General features: G+C 44.3%; 2 protein-coding genes across 2 annotated transcripts in view; both read right to left on the reverse strand.

Moving 5' to 3' along the window:
* prkd2 (protein kinase D2) overlaps positions 1-7,895 on the reverse strand; it is a 30,688-nt gene extending 22,793 nt beyond the window's left edge. The window contains exon 1 of the mRNA XM_079271912.1: positions 6,992-7,895. Coding sequence (XP_079128038.1) covers positions 6,992-7,318 — 327 coding nt within the window. The 5' untranslated portion in view covers positions 7,319-7,895. The remainder of the gene's footprint in view (positions 1-6,991) is intronic.
* A 1,862-nt stretch (positions 7,896-9,757) lies between these two features.
* On the reverse strand, positions 9,758-25,075 carry strn4 (striatin, calmodulin binding protein 4). The gene is made up of 18 exons (XM_079271458.1): positions 24,617-25,075; positions 18,225-18,328; positions 17,985-18,061; positions 17,794-17,872; positions 17,449-17,634; positions 16,392-16,569; positions 16,114-16,270; positions 15,453-15,548; positions 15,001-15,119; positions 14,714-14,889; positions 14,468-14,515; positions 14,267-14,388; positions 14,014-14,181; positions 13,774-13,914; positions 13,583-13,681; positions 13,405-13,491; positions 12,804-12,992; positions 9,758-12,678 (listed from the first exon to the last, which is right to left on the reverse strand). The coding sequence occupies exons 1-17, from the start codon at positions 24,941-24,943 to the stop codon at positions 12,823-12,825; spliced, it is 2,334 nt and encodes a 777-aa protein (XP_079127584.1). The 5' UTR covers positions 24,944-25,075; the 3' UTR covers positions 9,758-12,678; positions 12,804-12,822.
* Between the last annotated feature and the right edge of the window lie 227 nt (positions 25,076-25,302).

Here is a 25,302-nt window from a genome sequence, read left to right on the forward strand (position 1 = left end):
TTATGAGATAGAAAGTTGAAATTATGAGATAGCATGTTGTCTGTGTACCGACATTAAAACGATCACAACAGGTGGACAGGAGAGGCAACAACCCGAAAAGAGATTTTCCAACGATTGAAAAAGATCCACAAATAATCCCAAAATGTCCACGAAGAGAAAAATTGATGCAGAGGGAAGAAAATGTAATGAAAGATGGGAAAGCGAATACATGTTTGTGCTTCAAGGAGAAAAACGGGTCTGTCTTCTGTGTTATGAGGCGTGTCGGTGATGAAGGATACAATTCACGTCGGCATTTTGACACCAAACACGGAGCTAAATTTAGCCTCCAAGAAAAACATCAAATTGTCCAAGAAGTAAAAGGCAGACTGCAATCACAGCAGAATATATTTACACAGCTACAGCCCAGTGCATGCTGAAGGTATGTGAGCAGGTGAGCTCCGACCTGATACAGACTTTTACAAATGTCAGTTTGTGAAGAAACACCATCGCAGACCGAGTTCATGAACTAGCAGCAATCTAACAACACAGCTAGCTAAGAGACGAGCAGGTACTCGTCTTCTTCATTATCTGTTGATGAAAGCACAGACAACACGGATACATCATCTATCCATGTTCATCAGACTTGACTCTCAGTGAGCAGCTCTTGGATGTAGCTGCCATGCACAGGACGACGACAGGGAGGAACATCAGTGATGCAGAGAGGTGACACAAACAGCTTTGAACAAAGTTAATGTCATAACTTGTGTTTGATATTTGTCTTTGTTATTTTCTTTAATAGTTTGATCTTTGATAGAGTCATGTGGGTTTCTTAACCCTAAATTAAAATGATTTATGTTATAATAACAGAAATGTGCTTAAATATAATTATTCATTTATATAACTGCATGTACAATATATTTACACTTGAATAAACAATAATCAAATGCAGAGAGAGTTATTTAACAATATGTTAGGGAGAAGTTAGTTATACAGTCTTACAGTTACAACCGGTCCTTTGAAGGCGACCGTGACGCTGATGTGGCCCAGAGTGGAAATGAGTTTGACACCCCTGCTTTAAAGCGTAGATTGTTGCTGTGCATTCACTAGAAATGTCCATTTCAAGATCGCAAACGCTCCAACTCTGCATCCTATCATCCCACCTTTCTTTCGCTCTCTCACTCCGATACACATCCGTGACACTGGGCTACGGCCAGCAGTGTGTGCTTTGAATAATCAAATGGCTTTGTGTGGACTAAGCTTCCCTTCTGCAGCTCGCCGCTAACAGCCAGGGAGACACCAGGCACGGTCACCCATGCAAAGCTGTTCCCGCTACCATGCAAATAGTCGCAAAAAGAGAGAGCGAGAGACACACAGTGAGAGCAGAGAGAGGTATGGGTAAGCAGAAGTGATATGTGTTGTAAATAGACACTACTTTACAGCAGAATGGGTTTAGTAGAGACAGCCTCTGTAAGGTTCGGCGCGCTTGGCTAAGGCTGCTGCATTTGGTCAGCGGCTGCGCTATCTTCACTATTTTTTCACTTGTAAGTCCACCTGCCAGTGACTCGCTAATTGTCGGCCATTTATTCACTGACTGACAAAGGTTTGGGTTGATAGGCAGAGAGTATTTGCCCAGTAGCTCCGACACATAAAGAAGGCTTTTTAATAATCCAAGCAGCACATAACATGTGTGTGTGTGTGCGTGTGTGTGTGGAATACATGTGCAAGAGAGTGAGGTAAACAGGAGGTGGTGTGTATGATCCCATTCCCAGGGCCAAACTGCTTCTCAAGGGAGGGAGATAAAGAAAGGGACCCTTCCAAAACGGAGGTGGAAACAATAGCCAGGGCAGGGGCTCTCAGCAACAACTGTGTGTATCTGTGTGTAGTTGCAGATATTTCTTTGTGCTTTCAATGATCCAACTGAAGAACAAAACAAAAAAAACAACTTCTATCCTCATTTATTTACAACAGCTGACAGAATCAGAGTCTCTTGTTTCACAATATAGAAATAAATGAAACTGTAGGTGCAAGTTGACCACAGAATATTCGTCAATTTCTACGTCATGAATAAATTCTCGTCAATGTGCTTCCTGCGTATCCGCTGCTGGATTGGATTGGACACAGCTCGCTGGCAGTTACATGTGTCACAGATTCGTCTGCAGAGATGTCACACAATAAAAGTGATGTGACCACAGCCAACATTGACAGGACTCAGCAGGTTCTCACATGCTGCTGCTACACATATAGTGAAACACACCCACTGGCGTCAACACAAATCGGCGTGCGTCTATTTGATGACGAAATGAAACATGTGGTTGGTGTTGTTCAGCTCACACACCTTTTGGCAAACCAGGACAAGGAGGGAATACAAAGACAGACCTGACCAAAAAAGTATGTTAACTACACTATTGTAGCTCCTTGCGTAGTTAAATTGTAAGGCCTGTCTTAACCTGTCACCAATGTCTAATATTTACCGTAAAACATAATTCATTGTAGCTGTGGTAACCACTTGAAAAATGGGAGTACAGGATTTTTGACTCATCAAAGTATGCGTCCTCCAAACCTGTATTGTCCTGCCTTGTACAACCGGGCAAGTGTGGATTTCCCCATAGTTGCCCACCGACTTAAAGTGTGTTCAAGGTGGCAAACATCCGAAAGAAAAGGTGAGTGACTGACAGGGAGGGCAGCGGTAGTAGGTGGATGAGTACAAAGAGAGGAAAGTGGGATGCGACGAGGAAGAGGACGCAGAGCGTGAGAGGACGTTGACGATAAGGCAGGCAGAAGGGACCGGAGATGAGAGGATAAGGAGAGGAAATAAAGCATCTGAAGAGGAAGTAGCGAGGGAAAAGGCGCAACAGGAGGGAGAGTAGGAGGCAGTCCTCCCACAGACAGAAGAGGAAGAAGATGTCAGTAGCTTTTTATTCCAAGAAACAAAAGGAGGAGAGGACAAACATACTGTTCTCTGTTCGCCAACTGAATTTCTCTTAATTTAGTATTGAATCCAACATTATCATTTCTGAAACTGGAAAATAACTAATATAAATAAGCAGACAACAATGTATAGAATATGATCAATAATTAGAGTGAGGTCAAAGGCTTATTTCTAAGTTATATAATAACAACACTGTAGATGGGGGGAATACGAAGGTACGATGAGGAAAGGAAATAGCGACAGGGAAAATAAGGGGGTCAGTGAGGCCTGGCCAACAAAAGAGCAAATACATCAGAGCTGCATCACGGGTGAATGGAGACAGACCTCTGGTTTCCAGGCCACACCATTACTTCTTGTTCCATCTGGGGGAGAAGGGGGGTTGGGGCAGCTGGAGGTAGGCCAGCTAAATGGGATTTTGGCAAGCACTGTTGCCAGGTATATGGCTAAGCAAGGTTTTAGAGAGGTGTGGGAAGTGTGCGCTCTAGATGCTGCGAATAAAGGTTGGATTTTGAATTCTGGCCCTGGGAGACGGGGCTTAGCGCTCAGTCCAGGAGACTACGAACAAGAGCTTTACGATGGTCATTGACTCGGGGGTTAGTGTTGGAAGTTGAAGCCAGGAGAGTGTGTGTGTGCTCCTCCACAGAGAAGTGAATGGAAAAACGTGTCAATGGAACACAAGGAGGGAGCCTGTGAATAAACAGAACCGGTGACTCACCCTTTCTGGGATGGGAGAGATGACTGTTGGCGGGGGTGTGGGGTACCAAAACTGCCTTCAATACCCCTTCTAAATACACCAGTGTAGGCATTCACGCGTGCACACACACACACAGTCCAACTCATGTGTCGCACTCAGTTAGCCCGACCAGGACAAGCTGTCTATTGTCCAAATCTCCCACCTAAAGCTGCAGCTCCTAGCAGGGCAGGAATCCTGGATTCAAGGGCATTTTAGGGATTGCTGAGTGTGTGTGTGTGTGTGACTGCTCTAACAAGGCTTGAGAAAGATCAGGCTCAGGGAATGACGGTACTTTTTCAGATCACACTCAACAAAAACACCTCTGAACTGTATGCTGCTTAGGGTTGTATTAGTTTTAAAACAAAAGCCAGACTGAAACACCTGCCATTACTACGCGACAGTTTTAAACAAGAGACGTTACAGACACTAGGCATTAAATCACTATAAATTCATCCTTTAATCAATCCCTGTTGGGAAATCCATGCTCTGCTTTTGACCAATCATTAACACTTAGGAGCAGTGGACATTAACTTAGGTTAGAGCTTTTGTCAACATCAATGGCAAGAGTATCCTAACACAAATCGTTTATGTCTTTTAGGATGGGAGGGAACACGAAGACAATGCAAACTCCACACAGTGGCGCAGTTATCTTACAATAGACCTCACCCACCACCGATAGACAAACCTGAGTGATGCAAACAAGGCCAATAACAACTCCAACGTATCAAGCTTGATCCTTAAATACACCTGTGGTTATTTTTTATTAAATAAACAATCATATATTAAAAAAAATCATCTTATTCCACATTGTCTGATAGCGTCACACACACATATATATTCTTTATTATCTTGTTCCAGCATATCATTAAAGATATACAATGTTTGTTTTTGTAAATTCATATATTTTAGAAATCTAGTATAGACGTCTAGCCTCACGTATTTGGGCTCCTTGAAGCTGTTGTGAGTTTCGGAGTTCTGTGAGTTTGGTCAGTGCATTGAACGGAGTATCGAGTAACCTTTTGTGGGGACAGCGGGACTGAAGACGCAGAAAAGGAAGAAGTGAGGAAGATCCAAACCATTAAAGAAGGCCAATTTCTTTCTTTTGCTGACAAGGGAGTCTTTTCCTTAATTAGATGCTGTGGAGCAGAAACCACAAACTGGTACCCAATGTGTGTGTGTATATATATATATAGTATTCTGCAGAGGAATCAACATTCCTTTCTCCGTCTTAAAACACAGAAAGCTTTTCGTCTCGATGGGCGTTACCATGTTGGAAGCGCTGTTGGGTTGTTTATTAATCACCCTCGGTGCGACCTTACTGCATGTCACACTGACTGTTCTACATTCTGCCCTGCAACAGCATCAAGTCACTGCTAGTGTGGTATCGCCCACAAATCCATGCACACACATACAGCAGGCTACAACTGAATACTGCATCATCCCAACTTCATTATACATTTGAAACTCTCCAGCTGACCAATGCCATAATGTGCTATTGACATACTTGCAAGCAGTACAAAAGCCGTGACACCCTCATCCAAATTTGACTGAAATCCCCTTCAGCTGTTTAGGACACAAGAGTCGCTGCTCTTATTAGTCATAGACCGGAGACTCGCTGTTTGCCATTATTTATCAGAGGTGTAATGAACATTTCCCTGACACTGATCCACCAATATAAATGTATTAAAAGAAGTCTGAATCTAAATGTAGAGGCTTCTTAGACCTCACTGGTTGACCATGGTGACGTACTAAAGAGCCTTCTACTCTTCGTCGAATGTCTTTATTAGCTTTCCAATCGAGTATATTGTTTTTTAAATGCAAATCTATATACTTTAAAAACCAAAAGAGGTTTTTTTTTAGCATAACAACTGTTACTGTGAAGCAGCTGCAGGTGTTGTTGAGTCACTGAGGTAACTGGCTAGTTGATAGAAGTTCGTAAATCTGTATGTCTTTATTTGGACATTTTGCAGTGCGTTTTTTTTATGCGAGTTTCAAAACTTCCAACAACAACCTCTCTTACATCACACAGGAGAGTTCTGGTTTGTCAGAGAAAAACACAAGAAGAAAAGAAGACGAAGTCAGAGAGATGCAGCTGTTGTTTACATTGATGCTGGAAAGCAACACCTCTTACTTGTTCCAATCATACGGAAACACAGTTGGGAGAACACATTCCAGCTACTGATCTCAGTCTGAGTACAGCGTGGTGAGTAGAGATCCAGCATCAGCTAGAACAGCTGAATGATCTCACTAAATCAAATCAAATACATGACAGAGATCCACTTCTATGAGGAGAAAACAAAGGTTGTTGTGCACAGGAACAGATTAGCAGAGCAGGTAAAACATGCTGGAGACGGCACCAGAATTTCCTGGAAGATTTAAGCTTGTGGGGATCTTTACAAAGGCTGTCGAAATCTGCTAATCTAAACACCTACCAGGCTAATTGGCCGATAACAGCACACGGGCCGCTCAAACTACCTGTAGCATAACGTTCTCCACTATAGCTACATGTGCATGTGTAAAATGTGCTAGTCGGTGGTTCTCAAACACTGTAAAGACCACATTCCCCATAACACTCATTACTTCCTGTTGCAAAGAGGATGTCACTACCCCCCCCCCCCCCAAAACCTCTGAGGAGAGTGAAAGAGACTTTTGAGCTTGACAAACAGATTGCATCCAGGCATGGAGCACATTGTGGTTACCCTCTATGTATATATTCAGTAACTTTCTTATTTAGTTCAACTGAAGGAAAGTAAAGGTGCTCCTCAACATTTGGACACCGACTTCCTTTTGCTTTATGCGTCTTAGGCATGCAATAAAGTAAAAAATAAAAGTATGTGAAGTGCTGCAATTATTGTCTTACACTTCCTGTTTCATGTACAGATGACACCGTCTCAAACACTGAGCCCATCAGACATCCCTCGGCTCGCCTGAATGTGGCATAACAAAGCCTAATTGAACAGAGTGTTCTCCTCCAACTGTTGGGGGGGGGGGGGGGGGGCTAATTTCTGTAAATAGAGCGGAGCTAAATTGTGACATTTTGTACATTTTCTCAGAGTCTGTCACAGCCACCGGTTCAAATACTTTGTCTGCTTGCATGTTTAAACACCTTATGACAGCAGAAGAGTGTTTACACATGTTTTAGTGGGACAGAGGCACTAAAACAGAGTGAAAAGAGAAATGCAGCACTCCAACTGCTCATCTGACAAGCAGTTTACAGACAGACATGAAAGCGTGGCCTCAGACATAAACAGCTTTCCACCTGGGGGGGAGGCATATGCCCAGTTTTACCTGACATGCCACCCTCCCCACTTTCCACATATGAACCCACCACACGTACACACATGTCCTACCTTGGTGTCAACAATGGAGCAGGCAATTTGTTTGACATAGGCCAGGTCAGCACTCTGGGGCATCAGGACAGATTCTCTGGTCAGGCCGATCTGGATGATGAAGGACACCCCTGCTGGAGTGGGAGGCTGCGAGGGTATCACAGCCCCACCGGGACCCTGCACTGGTGTCAGGTCTATCACAGGAAACCCCCCCTGAGCAGGCATGGAGGGCATGGATATGGGGGTCCCCTGCTGCATCACAGCTGAGCCCGGTGGCGAAGAGCCCACAGGGGGGAAAAAGACCTGGGCCATGGCCCCTGAGGACATACAAGGGCTAGCGTTAGCCATTCAAGAGTCTTGTTTGTCAGCTGCCCGGAGCTCTCAACATACACACACCCGAGATCTCATGAAGAAAACCACACTCATTCAAACTGTCTCAGTGGAGGAGAGAGGGGTTCACACACTGACACATGGAGAGAGACACACACACACACACGTTGAGCAGAGAGTGCTGGTTCCTATGTGTCCTGTGTCCACCCCCAACCACTGGACCAAGGAAGAAATCCTTATCCAGGAAGTTGTGTTATTTTCTTTTCCCCCTTTCTGCCACTTCTTCCGTGCTCTCTCCTCTTCAGACTCTTGTTATTGTCCTGGCATGACAAGCACGAGCGATGTTGTGTGAGAGACTCGTGCGCCTCCCTTCCCTCCTTCAGCTCTCTGGTCTAAAGAAGTTGATGTGCGGCGGGAGAAAGTCCAAACTTGATTGTGAAACTCCCGGCCGTGGGAGAGAAGAAAAAAAACAAAACAAAAACAATGCCAAACTTTGTTGTGCCTCTTCTCCAGGCTGAGTTACAAAATGGCCTCCTTAAACAGGAAACTAAGAATGGAGGAGAGCAAGAGACTGCACTCCTTTTACGAGTGTTGCCCTGTTTCAGTTTCAGCCTCAGTTGAGTCTTTTTCTTGTGAAAAAGCACACGGAGCGTGTGAGAGCCGCGCGAGGGTACCTCCCTCTCCCCCTCCCTCCTGCCCTCTCATATGTGATCTTGCCACAGCCGGGGAGGAAGTGAAATGACTGACAGAGGCTGGAGCCAATAGCCTCTCGGAAAGTCCCGCCCTCTGACTCCTTGTTCCCTGGCTTTTCCCTCCTCTTTTTTTCACTCTTTCTCGCTCCCTTCCTTGCTTGCTTCGGGGTTATTGGTCTTGTTTTCTCCCTCCCTGAGTCCAGGCCAGCACAGATCCGCTTACACTGCCTGAGGTGGCAGCTCCGCGCTCAAAAGCCCTCCCATCTCTTCCTCACCTTCTCTCTTTCAGTCTTCCTGTGAGATTCTATTGCCTGCCTTATTTCTTCCTTTGTGACACCTTTCCTCCTTGCATTTTTTTTACTAGACACGCCTCTGCCAGACCTGCAGAATAGGGCCACACCTATTTCAGAGCTGTTCAAAGTTGATTGCAAGTTTCATTATTAAAATGAGGAACTTCCATGGCAAGGGAGGAGGTGTTACTTTGCACACACCATAATATACAGCAGTTTAGAAATTAGGCTGGGTCACCACAATCACCAACATGACTGTCACTCTGCACCGACAATCTTATTTTACATTGAAAGCATGCAGATTAAAATAATTACTTATTAAGTTTGGTCATGAAAAAGTCCCTTGATAGTTACGGAAACTCGCTGACCTCATGAAGTTCCTCTCAGGGACATCACATCGTCCTTCTCCCTGTGGAGCCATACATTAATAAATAATACAACTACGACAATAGACCACAATAAGGAAGCAGCAGCAAAACAATGCTTGCCATGACTACTTTTCACCACAAGAGGGCAATGTTTGCTAGAGATAAGTATAGATGAGGTCATAGGGCTGCATTGTCCATTCACCTTTAGATTTGGCCTAATGTTACAAATGGACATATAGCCACAGGTGAAATGAGCACACAGAGTGTTCCATTGAAACTCCATTTACCAATTATGTTTAAAATGTTATGTGCATAGGCTGAAAGTATTTAAGACAACAAATAAACAATTTTATAAATCTGACTTACCCTGCTGCTGAAGTGATACAATTAGCAATTGCAATGTGAAGATGTGATGTAGAAAAGGCTCTGTAATATAGATGGCACACTGTTTTGAGCGTGGTAAAAGCTTGAGGGTTGGATTGGTTAATTATTTGGTTCATAGCTGACAATACCTGTGACAAGATGAGGCTCTTTAAAAACCAAACCAGACTGTCAACGAAATTCTGGTTTACTCGTTATCGTCATTTTGGGGGGCTGCATTGAAAAGGGGGAACTCGATTAATTTCACAAATCAAGATTAGCTGGCCCATCATGGGAAGTACAGCAGGATGTTGACTTTGGAAACAGTAGTTTGTGAAAAAAGAAAAACGATATCTGCATATTCGTAGATTTTGGAGGAGATATGTTTTAGGAATTTTAACAAGATAATTGAACGTTTTTGGTCGGAAAACCAGTTATTAAAGCAGAGAATGGAAGACGATATGTAGTTGTATTGTGGAAGTGCGGCATCCAGCCTTTTTAGAACTTGACAAATATTAGGTATGAAAGGAAATCCTGGTCTCTGATGCATTAAACACGTTTTTAAACATTTCTATGAAAAGTCCCTTCACTAAATTGCTGTAGAATCTCTTTTTTCCCCATCAAGGTACTTCTACTGTGTATTTTCAGACAGGTGAGGGATGACACTTCCATGTGGTCAGTTGGTTTTGGAAGTTTTGTATCCCTTAATTAAAGAAGGCAAAAAAACACAACACAAACAACTTTCAGTTCACTGTACAAAATCTTCATTTTTTGTTTTCTTCCTTAATGACATACAACAGGGGACCCGTAAACAAAAAGAGTCATTTGATACAAGCTAGAATGCAGTTCAAAAATATATAATAAAACAAAATGAATAAAAAGCAGGTCTCTTATCCCTTGTAGTTAGAGGAAATAGTTTGAATACAGCTTAATATGATGTACAAAATATCACACAGTGATAAATTGCTAATAAAAAAATAAAAACAAAGAAATGAGAGTCCTTTACCTTGGCGTCTGACTGGTAACAGGTTGTTTTTTTAAAACTTTTTTTTCAATTTTCATGTTTTTTTAATCATTTTCTTTTTTACAAGTTGTACATTGCCATTATCAATCACAAGCAAGTTCTATGCCTAGCGTGGAAGAATGATTCACTTATGATACTACAGTATTCTTACATCTTAATAAACATATTTATAATCAAAGAAAAGAAATGCAAGAAAGAAAGAAAACAAGGAAATGATGGACATTTACAGCACATGATGGCATTTCGAGTCACCATTTACAACCTCTGTTTCAATTCCTTTCTTCATTTTTTTGAAGTGTCGTACTGATTTGTCTTTATTCTCAGAAAGAGGCCCTCAGTAACTCTCACTGTCAAATAAACGCCAGCCACAGCAGGCTTTTCATGTTGTAGTATTACTTCAGATTGTATAAGAAATACATGCAAACCATTATTTCCGCACCCTGTCTGTAACCACTCCTCACCACAAGCATCCACAATTAAATGTAGTGCAAAGTGGAGCCAGATAGTAGTTAAATGTGATAACAGGATGTTATGTCCAGCAGCAGTACACTAATGTAGTTGCGTCCGGAACAGTCCACCATCCTGCTTCAGGAAAAAAAAAAAAAAAAACTGAACTATGAATGCTAGTGTCCGCAGTGATTAGGAAAAGAAGTGTTTACATCTAGGCTACTTTGAACCCTTAGATCTGACCTCTGACCCCTAGTGTGACCCTGTATTCTTGAAGAGGGGAAGGGTCCCCTTAATCTGTCTTCTCAAGGTAATACTAAACAATTACCAGTCAAGTAATTTGAAGTCAGGGTCAGTATAGATGCGGGACACAGTGTCTCAAAGGAACAATGTGTCCACCTTCGCCAAATGTCCTCTGGGTAATGTTACAATAGCAGAACCATACGGGATCAGCAAGACAGATTCGGTGCAGAGTCATGCTACTAACATCAACCGACACCCAAACGTATTCAAATCAATTCTTTCTTCTATCGTTTCCTTTTCTGAAATGGCAAAAGTGGCTGAATTTAAAATGGACTCTGGACTCTTTTCTCCCCACCTCTTCAGAAAGAGGAGACCAGCTTCACGTCATTGGCTCTCTGGGTAATGTGCTGCCGTGCAACTGATGCCCGTCAAAAACAAGGCACGGGAACCTCACCTCAACATACAAGTGTAGGTCAAGCTTTTTTTGTTCTCTCTTCTGTTGTTTTTTTTGGAAAGCCTGAATAAATAACAACAAGCCAGAACCAAGCACCGCCTACAAAACTGGCGCAGACTTCCAAGATGAAATGAAAAAGACGATCTGACCAGCTCTCATCTGAGGAAATGTTTTCAGGCCAAGTGACACTCGCTGTAAAATAATCCTCATCAGCTCTGTACATTCCTCTAACGATCAATGGCGACACCACTCGCGTCTCTCTAACGAGAGCCGTTAACAGTTCATTCTAAAACGAGACTACTGAAGTGATTAACCAATAAAATTTCATTTAAAAAGCAGATTCACTTCATAGCCCGATGAGTGAGAAACACAGTCTCTCTTTCTCACAGGTACACACAAAGCAGGTCCCTGATTCTGACTCAAGACTGACGAGGTCTCTCGTAGCACCGTGATTTAACTAGTGCATATATACGAACACACGCGCGCTCTCCTGTACAGTCAAAAGCACCAAATGACACAATCCGTGTCATTTGGTGAGAGCACACAGCCGGGGCCTCGCTACCGCTGCAAGTCAACAGACTTTAACTGCACCCTCGGGGTATCTACCTTTAGCTGGTTAATGTGTCGCGAGAGCATCAGTCTACAGAGTTCAAACTGTACATTTGTAGAAATGGACCATGATTGTGTTTCATTCATCTTGTACAGCAGAGTGAGATTCTATCTCACGAATGACGGGGACATTGTAATACTCATACATACAATGAGACTTGGCCATGAAGTTGAAATTAAAGCTATTTGTTCAACACTGGCGAGCAACTGTCTAATGGTTCCTCACATCACACACACAAGAAAGTCAACATTCTCCGACCCTGAATACGCCGCCGCCACCACACACACACACACACACACACACACACACACACTCTACCTGCAGTCTTTGGAATGTAATACATTGACTCCCAATGAAGAGGTCGGTCAGGTGTTTTCTGCAGACACTGGGAAAGATAACTGTTATTAATCATGTCTACATATGTATGTTAGCCACAGGCAATTTCTTAAATTAAGATCTCAACTGAAATGCATGCATTGGTGCCTCGTGTGTGTGCCGTGCGCTTCCTTGGTGGTTTCTTAACCTAAGTAGTGTGTCAGCAGTTTAAGCACACAAACACACACAGGTTTGTGATGAGTGTTGGTAGAATGAAAAAAAGAAAGCAGAACCGAATATTGTAGTGTAGAAAAGTGTTCCTCCAAATATGATTATTAAAAAAAGGAGCAGCTGTGTTTTTATAAAAAAAAGCAGTGTGATTAGTATTACAAGAAGTCACTGAGGCATCAGAGAACAGCGGAGAATTGAGGGGAGGATATGTCCTATGGCGATGACCCAGCCAGTGGGGTGCAGGACAAGTGTGTGTGTGTGTGTGTGTGTGTGTGTGTGAGAGCAGATGAAATGTGTCCACTGTAGTCTTCAGTCTCTTTTTGCCCAGTTGTTTTTGTAGGACTCTAAAAGGCAGAAACAAACAAAGTTAGACCAACAGCCGTTTAGAACTACTCATGTCAAACTCAACACTCCCGTTTTGTAATACAGGCTTTCTGGCAAAAATGTGACCCCCACCCCCCCATCTCACCAGAATGACGACACTGCTGTCAGACAAAGATCTTGGCGAGTGCATCTGCGCCGGCGCTGGCGATGAAGGGCTGTGAAGAGTGGAAGGCCACGTCATGGATGGCCTCGTCGTGCTTCTTCCTGTGAGCTGTGATCTCCTGCACGCACGTCCTGTTGTCCAGCATCCACAGGCGCACCGAGCAGTCGTGGCCTGCAGGGGGGCGGAGAGCGGGCGAAAGCAAAGACAACGTTACCACGGGCAAAGACCAGTGTGGAGTGCAATGTAGAGGAATCCTCCATGTTGTTTTTAAAGCTAGACTTAATGCACAACTTCTTCTGCAATGCCTTACAGTGCGACTTTAGAGAGACGACTGATTGTGAGGCTTTCAAAAAATTGTGTTTTCATCGCTTCTTTTTAAAATTCCCATTACCTTTTTAACAATTCCTGAAAAATACCCACTTGTGTGCAGAATGGACGCAATATTAAAAGAAACTGTCGGCATTAAAATCTCTCTCCGGGTACGATGATGTTCTATGTTAAAATAGAGTTTGGAGTGATTTGGGAGAAAAAGCCAGATTCTAAGATGTTCAGCTAAATAAGGAAACAGTAAAGGTGAACTCACTGCCAGAGATGAGGTAAGTGCCTTTAGGGTCTGTAGTGAGACAGGTGACCGCATCCAGGTGAGCCACCATTGAGTGGACAACTTGACCTGAATGAAGACACAAAACAAGCTTATTTAGGTGCATTCACATTCCAGAAATGAACAGGTTGACCAATACAAGTAAAAGACATGCAGATACCCGTCTTGTTGTCCAGGAAGCGGATGGTGCGGTTCTCATGTGCAGTGATGGAGACGGCCTCAGATGGGTGGCTGACAATGCGGTTGATCAGCTCACTGCCTGCAAAGGAAGACAAACAACCCCACCTGAATCTCATCTCATTTATTTCTAACTTATCTCAAAGCGGCTTACAAATAGGCTCCAGAACCTACCGTCCTTGGTCTGCGTCTCCAGCGCAGTGATGCTCTGCTCTGTGTTGAGGTCGTAGAGCAGCGTCTCACCTGCGTCGAATGACACCACCACCTGGTTGGGGTCAGTGGCCACGAAGGCTACCGAGGTGGGTGTTCCGTGCTCTGAGAGAAGACGGGAGACGATCGAGTTGTCAGGCATGGAGGCAATACAAAGCTCAAAAGCACTTCTTCACACACACACAACACAACACGGACATCTACCTCTCTCCTTATTGAAGACAGACAGGCAGGGAGCAGAGTTCTGAGGGTCCCAGAGGCGAATGGTGCCATCGGCTGAGCACGAGGCCAGACGATGGAGAACCGCCGAGTAAGTTAGACCCCACACGCTGTCCTCGTGGCCGGCTAGTACGCTGCTCTCGATGCCGGGATCTGGACGGACAAGCGCACATATTAAAAAACAAAAATACTTCTAAATTGGAAAATCATTATTACTCTGTAGTTGATAATGACTGACCATAATTATCATAAGGATCCACATTGAGGTCTGGCATCTTCCAACATCTGACAGTTCCATCTAGACCCCCGCTGTAGCAGGATTCTCCATCCTCGCCCATGGTCAGCGACAGAACAGCTCCACTGGACGTTAAAGAGAGAGGCGTCAGTGGCTGCACTGCTGCTGTGTATGGTGTGGATTTTGTATTTGTACTCAACTCACCTGTGCGCTCTAAATGTGTAGATGGGCTCAACATCCAACGCTGCGTTCCTGTGGAGGGGAGGCAATCTATTGAATTAGCTTCTTATCTTCGCTGTGTTTGATTTGACATTCGTACGTTATCTGTCCTACTGCTGCTCGGAAAGCCTTTGGAGTGAGTTGTAAGTATAAAAAAAAAAGAAGAAAAAAAAAAAGAGCGATATACATGTTCTTCCTTCCCTCCCTCCCTGTGGATCTAAGGATTCTTACTTTTTAGAGTGCATGGCCTTGTTGAGGTTCCACAGTTTTAGTGTGCCATCCTCAGAGGCCGTGAGCAACACCGCTTGACTGGGGTGAAAGGTCAAAGCGCGGATGGCATCAAAGTGGCTGCGTAGTGTGAAACGAGGGTTCCATGTCTTCTTAAACTCCTCTCTGTTATCTTGCATCTGACAGGACACACATTTAAAAAAAAAAGAAAGAGTCAACATTTCACACATAGTGTGCACGTGCACGTTGGGTTACATCCTGTGTATTGACCAGAGCAAATGTGTAGTTACATCCATGGAGAGGTCGTTGTCATTGGCCACGGTGAGATCAGCCAGCTCCCCCAGGTTCATGTCTCCTCCTCCGACGGCGTCCATAATGAAGACGTCGGAGGAAAAACCCAGGGCGCCACCTGCAGGTTGGAGGTGGAAGCGCACAAGAGTTCCACAAAACATTATGGCCCTATAAAGACAGTCTGAGATGAAGAATGTCAAATATAGCAATGGATCTTAGATCTCCCTAGCAAGCGTCCAATAATCTTGCTTCCTTACTCGCACACTGTATCAGAGGAAATATTTAAAGGCGTAGGAGCAGTTTTGTAAGTTTACACCTACGCAAGCTTTAACATTTCACCAAACTGAGACATCATCCAACTTTTTGTGGTTTAACCTATAAAGCTACAATCGGCAGCGGTCGAGGATAATCTGCGGTTTTCGATGAGGTATAAATGGTGGGGGAGTCTTACCTTCCCCGGGGCGGGCCTGTCCTGATACAGACGGGGGCGGGGTGGGTTTAGGGGGGAAGTCCGACATCATGCCTTGTAACTTGTTCCTGCGGTTCTCTGAACCCGGCAAGAGGAGAGAGACACAAAACATCCAGTCATGCAGAGGGGCGGAGGATGGTTGGAGGGGCCAGCAGATGGACAGATGAGAGACAGACGGATGTAGACAGAGGCAAAAAGATAGACTTCATTCTTTAAATACAAAACATACAATTAAAAAAATATATATATACATTTTTGTGAAAGGACGAAATCAATAAGCGCACAGGGTTACAGTGTAAATGTGACTCAAAGAATGAAATGTGGACATTAAAAAAAGAGAAGGCTGCATGCTTGACAACCTTTGAAAAAATGACCTGGCACCACAGAGAATACATCCACAGACAGAGATGACAGCTACACAGCTCTAAAGAGTCACAGACTGACAGCTCGTGAAACAGGACAGAGAGACAGGTGGTTGGGAAAAGAGGTTGGTTTTTATTGACAAGAAGAGATGCCAGGACACAATGAGAAGTAAAAGATAAAAAAGGTGAGCGGGGAGGGGGAGGGGCAAATAAGACAGATACACTGGTGGCAGTGATTCTGGCAGTGCTGTGCTGATGATGTTGCTACGGCAGCAGCGTACCTAACTCCCGTCCGTCCCCCGAGATCCGGGCCTCTCCCGCCCCCTCCCCATCCTCCCCCGAGCCCAGGAAGTCAAATTCACTGAGGGCATCTTCCGAGTCGTCTTCGTCCTCCTCGTCCTCCGGGTCCAGGTCTGTGGTCATGGGCTCCGAACCCATCTGGAGATGAGCACACAGCAGAGAAGAGGGTTTGATGAGTCATGAATAAAGTTTGCAGTTTGTGCTTAGTCATTGAATTTTCCTCAGCTTCCTCGTTGTATTCTTAAATCACCGATCATACCTTTACACGAGACTTCTTGTTCTTTCGCGGTCCATCGATGCAGTCGGTGGCCATGCCTTGGAAGTCTTCTTCCTCGTCACTGTCGTCTTCATCATCGTCCTCGCAGCCATGCAGGAAGGGGATCTTATCGAGCACCGAGCCGCCCAGACGTTCCTTAGAGCTTTCCTTGCCCGCGTTCCTACAAAAGCAATTTGACAATTATTCTCTCCACTCCAGTTAATAAGGGAAGAAAATAGTATTTAGGTCGATACCTTGCAGAGGGAGGCAGGACGACCTTAATTGTACTTATACAATACCATATTATAGGAGGCTTGGCCGCAGCAGTCTACATTACAGTAGCGCTATTTGGTTATAATATAAAAAAGGTTTTATGAGTGCAACTGTAAGTAATGTGCTTTTCTTTTTTTACTGTCCTAGTTAAACATGAACACAACAATATTTCTTCACCTGCCTGACAGGTAGTTATATATTTCCTGTGCAATGACAGGTACACAACCGTGATAGTTCTTTTGTTATTTTCTTTTTATAATCTTACCATGTTTCATGTGCTACAGAAAGATGCGACTCACAAAGCAGCCTTACGATACACCGATGAACTGTCTCGTGTATAAAGTGCAGAGTTTATAAAGATATTACTAAAACCGTACGTCGAGCACGTCTCCCTCTGTAAGTGGTCTGTTGTCAGATGTTCTTAAGAAGAGAACCCACTCTAGACAGTGCGGTGTGTGCACGACCCAAATCAGCCAACCATATCATTTCAATCTCATGTCTTTGAATAGATGTTGAGATTATGTCATAACATGTAAAGTAGGCCATGTCTATGCAGGATGGCACTAGACCGCTAGAACCGCATGACCATTATAATTTCTTTAGGTGGGGAAAAAAGCAGTTTCATAGCACTCGCAGGTATGGAAAGATCATGATTGTAAAGTGATTTATACAAGAGAACAACAAACTGAAACAAAGAAAATGTCATTCTCTGTTTTAATCAAGATTTGGGCCTTGTGTTGTAAACTGTGAGTGTCTTCACTGTTCTGATCAGCTTCCACAGTCTCACCTCTTGATTTGTTCCTCTATCTGTCTGACCAACAACGACTCTCCACCTGCCCGGGGCTCAGGCTCAGGACAGGGTTCACTGGGTGCAGGCCCGTTAGCCTCGGGGCTGCTCCGCCCGAGCAGCGAGCGCACACGCTTAGATCGCATGTCCAGGATGGTGTCTGAATAACCCACTTCTTCAAGATATCTACATTCACAGAAAAAAAAAAAACACACATCATTAATATCCACCCGTATATAAATCAATCACGCTCGTCAAGATCATAAGTTTAACACCAATGATAAAGTAGTGTTGGAATACATATGGTACAGAAATAAAAAGGAGTAGTTGACACGGAGGCCTTACTTGCGTAGTAGCTGACGTCCCTCCTTCCAGGACATCTGATTGGCTGGCTCAGAGTCTGACTCAGCCGGCCCATTGGGAACTACAGAAAAAAGATGGGGCAACAGTGATGCAACAGCAACGCATGAGCAGAAAGCATACATTTTGAATTGCTCTGAAAGTAACGGAGTGTAGAACGGCTTGGCTAAACATACGTTGGTCTGCTTCCGTCTCTGGTTTCTTGTCTCCGGGACTCTGGTCATTTCCTGTCTTCAGCTTCTGATGCTTCGCCCTGCAACCCCACACGAGGGCAGCATTACAGGCAAATACAGGACAACCTTTCACTGTCAAATCACTATTCCTTCAGCACGCCAAACATTACGACAGAAGGTTGAGTGGATAACAGACATGAGGGCACAGTGACAGAAAGGAGGTTCCCTTGTCATTCGTCTTACCTCTCTTGTTTGAGGGCGTACTCCAGCATCTTGATCCGCCTCACCAGGTCCTGTTTCATATTCTCCTGGCCTTTCCTCTCACCCTGAAGGAATGCCACCTGAGCCTGGAACACACATACAGGATGGTAAGGAACACAAAGTTCCTGCAAAAAAAGACACACACACACACACACACACACACACACTCACTCACAAGCATAAACGATCGCAAAATCTATTCATATTGACACCATAACTGCAGCGTGTGCGCTTTCTCAATTAAAAGCTCAGAAAAGCATTTGATATCAACAGAGATCACAAGCGAAGGCCGTGAAGGAAAAAGTTCGATGTGACAAGCATAGCAAGCATGACTTCTGAGAACCCGGAGGAATAAGTAGAGGGTTGTGGAACAGAGCTCGTATTTTTAACTTCTCCTAACCGAGGCCTTCAGTGCGCATCTGCAGAGGAGGAAAAACAAGACACACACCGGCCAAATTCAAATACCCTCTTTTAAGACATATCCTTCCTTTGTGTGGTTCCCGTCTCCTTTTCCTTCCTCAGCGGAGCCAATACAATTCTTACCTCGAGGAAAGAGATGCCCATTCTTGCCATATGGCAAACAATTAAAGAAAAAGAAAAAGAAAAATGTGATAATGAGAGAATGCAGGGTGACAACACGCGATCTTTAGACAGGGTCTTCCCTTGGGTTAGGCAGCATATGGCATGACTTGACGAAGATGTGAGAGGGCTGCCGGAGTGATGAGAAAGGTTTGTATCAGAAGTTTAAAGCATGCTTTGTGATGCTTCACAACAGGCAACAAACATCCTGCCCTCTATTGGGTGGAGGAGAAGAACAACAACTCTGTTCCCAGTTAGAAGTGGGTTTAAAAAGAGGCCTAGCCCCGTTTCTAATCTCAGGATTTCTGTGCAGGTGATCGTATGCACAATAGTTTTGCATTTCCACCCTCTCCGTCTCTCTGGCTGGAGCATGAATGACTGTTGTTTTACAGTCCATTTCCCCTTTGCACGTCCCTGTGTGGGTCCACGAGGCTGCTGCCACACGCACACAGTTCGGTAAAAGTGGAACAGTCTAAAAACGCTATCTCATGGGGCGGACACTCTGTCTACTTGAGAGGGGAGTCAATCATCCGGGAAAGTGTGCGCACACACACACACACACACGCACACGCACACGCACACGCACAAAGTCATGTAACCAGCTAGGAGGGCGAGGGGAACACAAGATAATCTGCCAAGCAAACCTGACTACTGCTGCTGAGTAATCCTGATAAATACGATGTGATTTTATATGCTTATCTGAGACTTTAGGAGATAATTGTCAACGCTAGCATGTCAATACTGCAGGCATGTCCAAAGAGGTTATGAAATACAGACGTGCAGTTCAGTTTTTAAAATAAGTAAATAATAATACAATTAATTAACAGTGTTTATGTGTAAGGAGCACTGAAAGGAGAGGTTGAATAGCACTGCGTGCATTTATTTAACAAGCCCGGAGGACGAGTAAAAGACAAGAATCTGCTTATTCTTTTATAATCCGCTACGCAACGTATCATTTTGCTGTGGCTATGTGGTTGAAGAGCTGCCAGCACATAGGGTTAGCTACAACAGCTAGTTAGCTGAGATCCTCCAGCTGCACACAAGTAGTAATTGTGTAGTAGAAATGCTTAATATGCTAAAAATGCAAGCCAAGCAGGCTGTTTTGCTAGCAGCAAAGCGTCATAACGTCCAAGTTAAACATTAACACAACGCAGAAAACAGCGTGTGCGTTATATACTTCGTACTATGAATGGAAGACTTTAGCTCACATTAAAAAGGACATCTTCGAAAAGGAAGTGGCCAAAAAAAGGGTAGCATTCAGGGTTGACTCAGCATGCACAATAATGACAGGGAAGTGTTCCGATGCTGTGGCCTGCTGTTGATCAAGTACAGGCAACTTGGGTACGTAGAAGGGGCAGAGTGGGACATGAGGTCCTCTGTACACAGATAATAAACAAATCCTTAACACAGAATCATCAGTGTGCTGCTGACTTATGGCTACTTGTTGGTTGGTTAAAAACAACATTGTCAGCTCCGCATTGATTCACAGTCCCGGTTAAAACGTACAGTAAGACCATAACAACTAGAGCGACTGATCGGTGGATGTCGGGCTCTTGTAAACAGTTCTTATGTAGGCCTAGTTTGAACTGAGCCGAACAAAACAAGCTTGCACCAACAGCAGCTTACTCAAAAGGGTCACAGTAATGTCACCGATTTGATCATTTGCTGATGTACATTTGTACCGTGATTCCATCGCTGAGCTCAAACAAACAAAGTCAATAGTCGGTGACTATACGGCTCTTTAAACTAAAAACAAATCAGCAAAGTGCTTCGTAATTTCCACCTCTAAAAGGAATGAGTCTACGTCTTCCTTCAGGGGCAGGGCACGCGTTTCTACTCACACACACACACACACACACACACACACCGTTAGAGCTGCCGTTACCATGTACGGTACATAAAGGGAGCCGAAACAGAGGGATTAGCGTGTCAGAGCGGTTATTGCTCGGTGCCATTCTTGATCTATTACTTTACTGCTCATTATTTGGCTCTGACCTGGTTTTTACTTGCTCTCTCTCTTCCAGTGTTTCTCTCTGAGAGTGGTGTGGTAATGGGGTTAACTGGGTAAAATCTCATGTCAGAGTAGATTCATTTACCCCAGCACACATTGGCTGCTGTGAGGAGAAGAACAAACGCAACTTCCAATAGATACGCTTGTGGTTAAAATGAGGTTCTACAACGAACAGCTCCTACCACGGAGTGTGAATACAATAACAAAAAATGTGTACTATCAGCATTTAAAGGTGGTCTTATTAAGAAACTGACACATTAAATAAGAGGCACAATGAAGCAGCAGGTCTAAAGACAGCTCAGCATTTATAAAGAAAGTTACGCTCAAGTTTAATCTTCATCCATGTTTAAAACCAACCCATGCCGAGGAGTAACACAACCCTTAGTTGGTCTTCTGGGTGTCGGTTTGATACAGCCTCCGCCAACATTGGCACTGTGGTTATTGTCTCTGTATTATGTTGGTAAACAAACTAACAAAGGGACCTTGTAAGGAGCAAACCTGTCGCGCCATCCGATCTCCCTTTCCTGTGGGTGGGTTTTCCTCAGCGTGGCTAACTGCTGCTGACCTTTCCAGGGTTTGTTGTAACACGGAGAGCTGACACATATTTAGCCTTTTCTGACAGTCCCCCTCTACTCGCTGCAGAACAGGGTCAAGGGCAGCGTTCCTCCTCCGCTGGCCACCCTCCATCTTCTCAACCCTTCATCCCCATGAGGGAATCCAAGAGCCAACAAGTAGAGCAATGAACTTTTCTGGGACAGTGTGCGTTGATGGAGCGTGTCAGAGAGCGCCGTGTGTGTGTGTGTGTGTGTGTGTGTGGTATTTAGCTAGAGAATGACATCCTAGAAAGTTGCGCTTGCTGCCTGTGTTTTGATGAGAAGATGCTTGATAAGCAAAAATACTGCAGGTCATGAATGTTTTGAATAAGAGAGGAGGGAAAACTCATAAGATGATAAAGATTTCAGGGGAAGAGCTGAGAGAGAAATTGAGAAATACAACAAGAGGAAATGAATTACATACAGAAAAATATACTTTTTAAACAACGTGTATAGAGCAGGAGCTTCGCGTGTGTGGGAGGCCCACTGTAATAACGTAGTTCATATAGATGTCATGCCTGAGCGCTATTAATTAGAGATGTGTACTCAGGGGCCCCCTGGGCCATACTCAACAGGAAGTGATGTCATCTGGGTCACCGGTAATCTATTCTGCTCAACTACTGACATGGCTAAAAAAAATGAAATAGCTGGAAATGAGAATATTGTAGTTTAAAGACGAACAGGAAGAGAGGTCTGTCCTTTTCCCTGTAGAATAAGAGTAGAGACTCGATCCGAAGTCTGTTTGTCCATTAAATGATAATGAGAATCAGACAAAAACAAGCTTGTTCACACACCGTGCACAAGTAGTGTAATTTGATAGAATATATTGGAAAGAGCTTCTTGTGTGTCTGAAGGACAAAGAGACAAGGCCACTGCCACCTGTCCCCCCACGCGGCTTGTCTCATGGTCGTGCTGGGACGTCCCACCTGGCCTGGAGAGAGGGGGAGGGCGTCATTCCTGGCATGTCATGGGAGACACGACACCACAGGTGGCCTTTCACACCAAAAACACACTCACAGAGACGGAACATGTGTTACAGTCTCACAGAGACATGCTATGCTACAAACACAGACACCCCCGCCGACGCACAAAGAGTCACACAGTCGTAAGATGATGGTGTTCGTCTCAAATATTGGTGATGGTCTTGGTTTCAGCCCTCCTTTGCTAGCCCCACGCATGACATAAAAGCACAAAAAGTCATGTGTATACGACATGTGAGCAGACGGGGGACACATGTACAGTGTGGTGCGGCATACACACAGGACATGGCCAGGGGCGCATGCTAACCGGCATGTTGAGAGCCCTGCCAGCATGCTGGCAACAAAAGCCAGAGGCCTGTGGGTGTTAAAATGTAAGCTAGGTAAATTTTTCAGCGTGGCACTCCAGCGATCCTCTCTTTCTCTCAGCACAGGACGTGGTGCTAATTGTACCAGTGAAACCAGACCATGTGCAGAAACACACACACACACACACACACACACACACACACACACACACACACGCGCGCGCGCAAACAAAGTTCCATAACAAGCACTAATGGCGTGTTGGACAGGGATGGACTGCTTCTACCTTCCATTCCCACTCTTTCCCACACACACGCGACTGTGAAAGCAGCGAGCATAACCAGTTTGTTATTGTTCATCCATATTTTATCAAGGCTGCTATTTATAACTGGGTTTGAGTCGGGGTCAAAGTGAGAAGCAGAGTGACAGAAGAGAGGCAATGACAAAGTAACATTTCTGTGGTTTTGTCGAGCTACTGAACTCCAGAAGATAGTTTGTCCTAATTACAAGAAAACTGTGGTTACAAGAAGAAGACCACATATGTGTTTAGGAATGAAAAGATGAACTGTTCCTCTTTCATTCCAAACGCGGAGTGAAAACATATTTGAATGAGTGTATGTTTTGCTAACCTGCCCTAATCCTGCAATTTGATGAGTAAGCACAATCTTGCCCAGCAATGCTCTGCCTCACACAGTTATACATATAGGAATGTTGCATAGTACAACCTTTGTCTTCTGCTGTCAGTCTCTGAATAACCGGGACCATTAGGGGACTAATGCCTTGCTTAAGGGCATTTATATGACATTGACTCCCATTCATATAGATTTTTCTTGCCATTTCAGGGACTCAAAGTGATGAAATTTAAGGCCAAAAGCTCACTTCTCTAACCTAAAGGCAGAGAGCACATGCGTGCTTGTAAGTGGCAGGTCATATTGTTTACATTCAGTCAGGATTTACAAGGTTAGGCCTAGTTTTCGGGAGGATGGTACTTAACTGACGATAATCTACAGTCAAATGAGTGTGAATGATGCTGATAAATACACCCGCATTACATCCTCAACCGTGTACCACACCACTGAATCCTCCATCCGTGAGTGATACCAATGCAAAATGTGGATTTCTATTAAATGCCACCAGATACACAGATATACACGTTTACAACACTGTTACTACAGGGAACATTATGTGAGGAGATTATGCAGTAAAATGTGATGCAATTCAAAAGCTGCTGGCAGTCTGATACTGTTCATGGAGAGTGTCAAGCCTATAAAAAGATCACCACGATCACTTTCTCTCACTGGGCCAATTGTTTCCTGGATAAAATCAATTTAAACTGCCTCATTTTAGTCGGTGCTTTCCTTAAGTATGAATACCACTTTCACAACTGATGCTCAAATGACTGATTATAAAATGCAGTGATTTAAAAGGACACTCACACCTCTTAACCTCAACTTAACAGCCACAGATAACTTCATTTGTCCCTGTGTGATATAAAAACCAGATGATTGTCAACTTACAATCAGTGCTTCCATATACACATGCCAAAATACAGTCCCGCTTTAAAAAAAGGAGTCTGGTACACCTGCAAGTTAACCTAAACCCTGATTTAATGTCAATTTGAAGGGCAAGAGCACTCGTGTTATGGGTGAATAAATACAGTTTATTTCATGCTGTGGCTGTTTGGCTTTATGTGATCATACAGACCCTTCATTGCCATGTACTGTCTAGTAATAACACAATATGATGGGGTGTAATGTTAGCCCATGAGCATTTTGGCATCCCGAAACTGATTGATTGTGGGGCATGTGTACGGTCACAAAGCAGCACTAAAAGAGCTCCTGCGATATCTATGCTGGCCTTGAATCGGCGTTAGCGTTGCAAAAACAGGCTACATGGTAAACAAATTACCCTGAGTTCGTCTCTCTCAGCCTCCCAGCGGTATTTCTCGGCCTGGAAGCGTCCCCACTCGTACTGGATGAAGTGAAGGATCCCAGGAAGCGTCATACCCGAGTCCCCGTCCTGTAGCTCCCGACCCTGCGACGATCCGGGCATGGCCCCGGCTGCTGCTGCTGCTGCTGCCGCCGCCGCTGCTGCTGCCATCACTCCGGTCGCAGCAGCTGATGTCGCCTGGCCCGGTGCTGCTTTGGGCCCGTTTGGGTTGCGCCCCGCTCCGCTGCTACTGCCGCCACCTCCGGAGTTCGGGTTTGGTCCTCCGCCGGATCTATCCGCCTCCATTTTAACCGTTCAACCTTTCGCCAGGATAAGGAGGCGTAAATGGGCAGAGTGTACGAACAATAATAATAATAAAAAGTACCTCGTACCCTTCTTCCAACCCAGCAGCACTTTAGGCGACCCTCTTTTATCGCCTTTATCACACGCACAGAGCAAAATTACTATTCAGCTAACAAAATACTACACTTCCGCTTTCAAATCTTCAACATAAAGTACGATGTTGTAATCGTAACATATTGTAACATTCTGGCCTATTTCGTCACCAATATGCCACATTTAACATAAAGTCTGAATTGGAAACGTTATCTTAAGTAACATGGGTATAAGGTTATTAAATGTATATCACTCTCAAAACAATACAA

The sequence above is a fragment of the Melanostigma gelatinosum genome (genome assembly GCF_949748355.1).
Source record: "Melanostigma gelatinosum genome assembly, chromosome: 7".
NCBI classification, from domain to species: Eukaryota; Metazoa; Chordata; class Actinopteri; order Perciformes; family Zoarcidae; genus Melanostigma; species Melanostigma gelatinosum.